General features: G+C 40.6%; 1 protein-coding gene across 1 annotated transcript in view; it reads left to right on the top strand.

Annotated features, from left to right (window-relative positions):
• Nucleotides 1-232: 232 nt before the first annotated feature.
• LOC133110370 (neurexophilin-4) overlaps nucleotides 233-7351 on the top strand; it is a 119038-nt gene continuing 111919 nt past the window's right edge. The window contains exon 1 of the mRNA XM_061220410.1: nucleotides 233-717. Within this exon, the coding sequence (XP_061076394.1) occupies nucleotides 664-717 (54 nt within the window). The 5' untranslated portion in view covers nucleotides 233-663. The remainder of the gene's footprint in view (nucleotides 718-7351) is intronic.

A 7351-nucleotide genomic window follows, 5' to 3' on the forward strand; every position in this document is an offset into this window, starting at 1 on the left:
CGTATGTGTGTGCATGTGTTTGTGTGCGTTTGTGTGTGGGATTATGGGAGGCAATGTATACAATACCTGTTGGCATTCGGTATTCAAGACCTCTATGCAGACAGGGAAAGTGGAAAGGGGTGGAGAGGAGAGAGGAACTGACTAGCGTGTGCGTGTAAGTGTGTGCGTGAGAGACAGAGGGGGAGAGAGAGAAAGAAAGGGAAGACGGGGGGTAGAGTGAGTGAGTCGGTGAAAACATAGGAGGAAACGCGTTTGCTTTTATAAACAGCAGGCACGGGGCTGACTGTGGGCGGGGGGCACGCGCTTTACTCCTGATCTTCTGGCAGATCGCAGCGTGTTTCCTTAACGAGGTGACTTCGCTCCACCGCAGAAAAAAATCAAATAAAAAACTTCACGACTCCCGGAGCATCCAGCCGTGGCCACAATCTATGGATACATTTTACACTCGCGAGACGGACTCAAGAAGCTGATTTGACCTGTAATAGACTACAACGATTCAACTTTGATATACGCTCAGAAATACGCCGCCCTCTTTCGTTTTTTCATTTTTTCCCCGTTTGCCTGCCTCTTGGATTGTGCGTAATCCCTGAATGTCCCTCTGTCTGTATATGTTAACCCAGGGAGATTAATTACCTCACGGAGGCCCGCGGTTCGGGAGTTGCAATGAAGGTGTTCTGCTGGACTTTTCTGATCCTCAACCAGTGGATTCTACGAAAGGTAGGCGCTCAGACTCACACACACGCGGTAGAAAAGTTACTGCGCTTTCCCAAAGACGGATGTGGGCGCATAACAATGCAATGTGTTTCAAATCGGAGATCGTTTAGAAGTCAGTTTTCGAATCGTTTAACGTCCAGATGTGATTTACTTATAGGCACAGCCGCGGCGGATGCCTGTTTAGCGGATATCTGGCAAATGCTTGTTTTACGCGGCAAGGATCATGACAGTGGAAGCAAAGAGCAAAGTTAAAACCAAACATTTTTGTGACAATGCGTCTTGCGATTACTTAAAAACTGAGCTGCGATAAAACGGTGTCTCTCTTTGATTTGTGTCAGTTTGTTAAACTATTAAATGTTAAATATATGTCTCGCAGAAAACATTCGTTATGAGAAGCAGTATAAAAGAGTTGACGTAAATCAAAACTTCTGGTATGACCTATATACGCAGAATGCTCTACGGGGTTTTGAGTCCGCTGTTGACCACTGTAAGGTGTTTATATACAACTTTTAACATATAGAATATATTTGTTCGGACGAAATGAGGGTTTATAGTTCCGTAAGGTAGGCTAAATGGAGAGATAAACACATTCATTCTCGCGTAGCCACGTGGTTACGCATGATTGTCCATACCTAACTGAGTCCAATTTGATCCGATTTTTCGCTCATTTGACCAGGGTAGCTTTCAGGATTACCCTACCCGTGCTGAGGTGGATATGTAGTCAAAGATTCACTTTTGCGTTACACAGTTCGCCCTTTATTTGCATCGCTATAGCGTATTGAGTTGTTAACCTCTGTGTGGCATAGTGTGTCTTTGCGTGCGTCCATGCGTCGTGTGTGTGTCTGGTTTGGAAGTGTTGTTCTTCCTCAGTAGCGTGTGTTCTTGTGAACTTCTCAGCTTTGGTTCATGGAGAAATATATTTACACTGCCATACAAAAGGCTTGGAATGATATAAAGGAATTCTAGTTTAGGAAAAGGCAACCGTCGCTCATGGACGACTGTACGAATCGAATGCGAAGTTACTTACCGGTGGATGCTCACACACCTGGGTGCCTGTGCTCGTGCAGAATGAGAGCTCGTGCACTCAACAGAATGTGTTTTTACTCGCTGCACTTCGGAATGTGCTGCTGACGAATATTTACCCTGCAAACTAGGATTTGGTCTATGTGAACTAATGAGAAACGTTTCCATTAATAATGCCAATCTATAAACCCTCTTTATAAAAATGCAGGCCTCATCTCTCTACATCGCTTTAAAAAATAGACAAGTTTCTCTAATTTGATCACTCTCACGATATATCCATATCACTCCATATCACTATCTATCAGCGCTATTGGACTGTCAGCGTAATTTTTCACAGTTGTGAAAAAGTTTACCAGAGGAACATCGCGGCTCAAAGTAGAGATTTGAGGAATCCAGCGCTTCTGCTGAGGAATCTTTTTTCCTGCAGCACCCACTTCAAGAAATGTGCTTTGCAGGTCGTTAGGATATTAGAAGACAATTCAAGTATTTTTGTACTTAATACATTTAGGGAGATGTTTTTAATTAGCTGATGGGCAACTGCATATTTGCGCTATGAAATCTATAGGTCTCTAAGAGCCGTTCTGCACAATATAGTGAGACACTCAACTGAGAGCATAAATGGGGATTGCTTGTTTTATTTGATAGCATCTAAAGCCTCAAGTATTTTTATGGTGCAAGGGCGCTGGAGCATTATTATTACTACTATTATTATTATTGTTGTTATGATTGTTATTATTATTATTATTATTATTATTATTATTATTATTATTATTATTATTATTATAGTAATAATAACAATAATAAATACAAGTGTATTTATTTCCTGTAATGTGAACTTTACAGAAGTATTAACCTGAATCTGTCAAATTGTATCTGCGACATCTTGGTGAAGTATTCATTTATATTTACGAGCACCGTGACCTTGGCCTTTGGAACATACTGGCGCGGATCGTTTTTTTGCCACAATAGTGTGAAGAATGTGAGCCAATGTGCATATATTGTGGACGTTAGAACTTGCAGTCCCACGCGGCCAAAGTGACTGAATTCTATAACATTTAAAACTACTGTATTCCGTCCCTGGAATGTCAGGCGCCTTACTAAAATCATAGACCAATTAAAATCTCAAACGTTCCTATAAGATAGCGAGTATACAAGTGTACTGTAAAGTTATTATTGTTTAAATAATTGTGTATAATTTGCGAAATTTCAGTAGCAATGCAAATTCGTTGTTGATTTGACTTTGACGTCTATTTAAAATTAAAATACAATATCACATCTTGTCCAGTGTAGACTGAATAGCTAGCTCTGCCCTCGGGCGCTGGTGCTGAATTGCTGAGCTAGAAACGGAGGGTGGAGTGGAGGAGGGAGAGAAGGAGAGAGGGAGGGAGAGAAGGAGGGAGGGAGGGACGCCGAGAATCGTTCAGTCCCGAGGCGCGCAAAGCCGGAGCACTGTAGAAAAATGATTAAAAATTCGCTTCGGTGGCTTTAACAGAACTGACTTTATGATAACTTCATACGCATTTGAAGTAAGAGCAACCAAATTCCAAACTCCATTAGTTATAGATTTATCACTGATGATATAGCACGACATACATTTTGATATTTGAGTTTTAAAACCCGAAACGCTCAACGTGTAATGTTTCTTCCCTAAGGAATACCAATAGTCGGCCCTATCCCCTTCACTTAGTGGAATCGCACGTTTTTAAAGGCAATGCAAATGGTGACGTCCATTTGCGCTGGATGAAAAATGCGGACGAATAATCTGACAATTAATGCGAAAATACCCCCGCATCTGAAGTCTATAATGTTTAATAAAGGCAGCAGGAGCGGAGAGCCAGTACCCAGTACAACAGGAATGCATACATTCGTTTGAAAATGCCATAATTATTGTCGATTTTACATCAGATAAATATTTTGTATTCAACCAAATTAAGGCTGCTTTCTGCTCTCTTACTTTATACTATATGCCTATGCAGACAAATGGCAAACTGCTAAATAATAATAATAATAATAATAATAATAATAATAATAATAATAATAATAAAATGTAACTTTATTCCCCAAATTATAATCGTTAATGTCTAAGGGTTTTGTCCTGTGGCTGTAACTAGGTGATACGAAAGCAATTATTTCAAATCACTTTCAGAATAAAATAGAGCCCTAGAATGGTTTAAAAAACCTGTGAAACATGAGGTGGATGGAATATCATATTAATTGCAGAATTATTGATTTTTATTTATTTATTTATATCTGTTGTGCATTTATTAATTTGATTTTGAAATTATTTTATTGTCGGGCTTTGTGTTTCTGCAATGTGTGCACCTGTGTGTGTATGTACAGAATGCACTCGTGTGTGTGTGATGTCTGTGCTTATGTGTGTATCTCTGTGAGGGAGTGTCTGCACTTTTGTCTGTGTGAGTGTGTGTCTGTGTTTCTGCGTGAGTGAGTGAGTATATGTGAATGTGTGTGTGTGTCTGTGTGAGTGAGTGTGCATATGTGTGACTGTCTGTGTTTATGTGTGTAAGTTTATGTGTTTGTCTGTCTGTGTGAGTGTGTGTTTCTGTGTTAGTTTGTATGTGCACTTGTGTCTGTGAGTGAGTGTGTGTGTCTCTGTGTGTGAGTGTGTGTGAGTGAATGAATGTGTGTGTGTCTGTGTGTGCGAGACTGTGTGAGTGTATGTGTGTGGGTGAGTGAGTGAGTGTGTGTGAGTGTGAGTGTATGTGAGTGTGTGTGAGTGTGTGAGTGAGTGAGTAAGTGTGTGAGTAAGCGACTATGTGTGTGTGTGTTGGTCTGTGAGAGTGAGTGAGTGTGTGTGCATGTGTTGGTCTGTTAGAGTTAATGAGTGTGTGTGTGTGTGTGTGTGTGTGTGTGTGAGTGTGTATGCATGTGTTTGGCTGTGTGAGTGAGTGTTTGTGTGTCTGTATGAGTGAGTGTGGGTGCGTGTGTTGGTCTGTGAGAGTGTGTGTGTGTGTGTGAGTGGGAGTGTGTGTGTGTGTGTGAGTGGGAGTGTGTGTGTATCTGTGAGTGTGTGTGTGTGTGTGTGTGTGTGTGAGTGAGTGTGAGTGTGTGTGTATCTGTGAGTGAGTGTGTGTGTGTGTCTGTGTCTGTGAGTGAGTGTGTGTGCACTTGAAGAGGGGTGGAGTTTTTCCATTGCATTAGTCTTTACAAGTGGTGTGTTATTTTCTCACAAAAGCTGAAAGGGTGGGAATATAAACTCATTTGAATAGTGATTGCTGAGTTCAGAGTGTAGTCCTTACACTGTTATGATGCTTAGTTGGACAGCAGATATTTTCTGCACAGTAACCGTATGTTCACTCCAGTGGGAGCAGCCATTTTCAGTGGTTCTGTAATTTATAAATATTTTAAATCCTCAATTTGTCATGTATTGTTTGTACATCCTGGTATGTGTGTGTGTGTGTGTGTGTGTGTGTGTGTTTGTCTGTTTGTTTAGACTGTATTTGTGTGTCTCTGTGAATATCTGTCTTTGTGTGTGTGTGTGTGTGTGTGTGTGTGCGTTTGTCTGTTTAAACTGTATGTATGTGTTTCTCTCTGTGAATAGCTTTGTGTATCTTTGTGTTTGCATCTTTGTTGTGTGTGTGTTTGTGTGGAAGGCAAGACATTCAAATTTTTACTGTTTTTAATGCAATCATAATTTATTGTTTCCCCTGAATAAAAGGTGCTTCACTGTCAATAAAACATGTCAGCAGGCCTGGGCAATGTTCTGCATTGCTTTCTAATCTGCTGAGCAAATGTAATGCGTACAAACCGATTATTTGTTTTAATCCATTACTTGATTATGACAAAGGCAATCATATTATTTCTGCTGATTCTGGCCCTTCCACAAGCAACCTGCTGTCTCCCCGGCAACGGGATACCTGGCCCGACCCGTCCCCCACTGAGGCTTGCGTAGACGGGCGTAACTTATCCATCAGAAACATCCGTGCGTAGCACATTCATAAACTGCATTTCCACATAAAGTACCTCTCCTGTTGGACAGCTGATTGAAGCCGAAGGGTTGGTTTAAAGCCATTTTGCGACTGACAGTTTGTGTAGCTCAACAGCAGACAAGTACACCCATTAAGTTTTGAAAAATTGAAACTTGTTATTTTTTTAAAGCATCTCTTCTGCTCTGTCCTTATGGTTAGGGAGTGTGAGGTTCTCACCTCTCTAACCCTAACCCTAACCCTAATGACTAACTGTAAACCTAATGTATTCATTAACCCAACCCACTAACCCAAACCACTAACCCTAAACTATTAACCCTAAACCTAATGTATTCATTAACCCAAACCACTAACCCTAAACCATTAACCTTAAACCTAATGTATTCATTAACCCAACCCACTAACCCAAACCACTAACCCAAACCACTAACCCTAAACCATTAACCTTAAACCTAATGTATTCATTTTCCCAAACCACTAACCCAAACCACTAACCCTAATGACTAATAACCCTAACGTTAACCCTACCCACTAAGTCTAACGACTAACCCTAACCCTAATGTATTCATTAAAGTCAAAGTTTTTCATTTCATCCATTCTAAGATTTCTGCCTACATTTTTCTCCACTCAAGTCAGGTATTCTCATTGGTTCCTCTCAAGTGTGGGCGGGACATAGAGGGAAGCACACCTTGTCCCAAAGCAAAACAAAGCAGCTTTCACCAGACTAGAGCGCTTTTTACTGTGCTTAAAAAAGCACACAAGCACACAAGCCTTTGTTGTGCTGTTCTTTTATGGAAGGAGTGCACCAACAAAAAGCATGATGTTTAAGCCATGTCGCCTTCCGTTTGGTCAAGCTCAATGTGATTTTCTGAAAGGCAGTGCTCCTGAGATGTACCTGGAGTGTGCTCATGCACTCAGTAAACAGCATTATAGTAACGGGTAGTTCTCAATAACAGAATAATTAAAGGTAATTAAAGACAAGCATACAAGATGCTTTAAGTATGCTAGATTCGGCCAAAATTATAAAATTGTGTATTTTCACGCCAAAGTTTTTTTTCATCCACTTCCTGGAAAACAAGATTTTATAAGATGTGACGTCATTGTGTATTTAGATCAAATGTCTGTTAATTTTCTGTTCCCCTCCAATCAATATCCTTTCACATAGCGGCACTCATTCTTTCCCCAGAGCGATAGGCTATGGCTCTGCTTCCCCCTCCTCATTTAACAACCATCAAACCAACTCCCCGCCCTCCAAAAATGACCAACAAAAGAGCTGTTTCACTCACGTATACGGTATATGTCATTGCAGAAGTTAGTGCTACTCTGCCTTCTGTTTCACCGTGTCTTTAAAATGTCTGAACGTGTCTTTAAGCAACATCCAGCCAACAGATGATGTACAAGGCTGGGTTTCCTGTGTCTCTGTCAGAATGCAACCAGCTCAACACAACACATCATTTTGCTCCTACTCCAATTAAATTTTACAGCATTCAGATATGCCTAGGAAAACTAGAATGTCCACTAGTGATGATTGGGTAGTACATCACAGATCAAACTGAATTTGGTCAATTGGCATTTTCAATCAAAGCAACAAATCTGCAATGCAAAACCTACCAGGATATGAAAATGATTTAAGCAGTTTTAATCACAATTGAAATCACCGTTGATACTGA

The sequence above is a fragment of the Conger conger genome, chromosome 14, assembly GCF_963514075.1.
Source record: "Conger conger chromosome 14, fConCon1.1, whole genome shotgun sequence".
Lineage (NCBI taxonomy): Eukaryota > Metazoa > Chordata > Actinopteri > Anguilliformes > Congridae > Conger > Conger conger.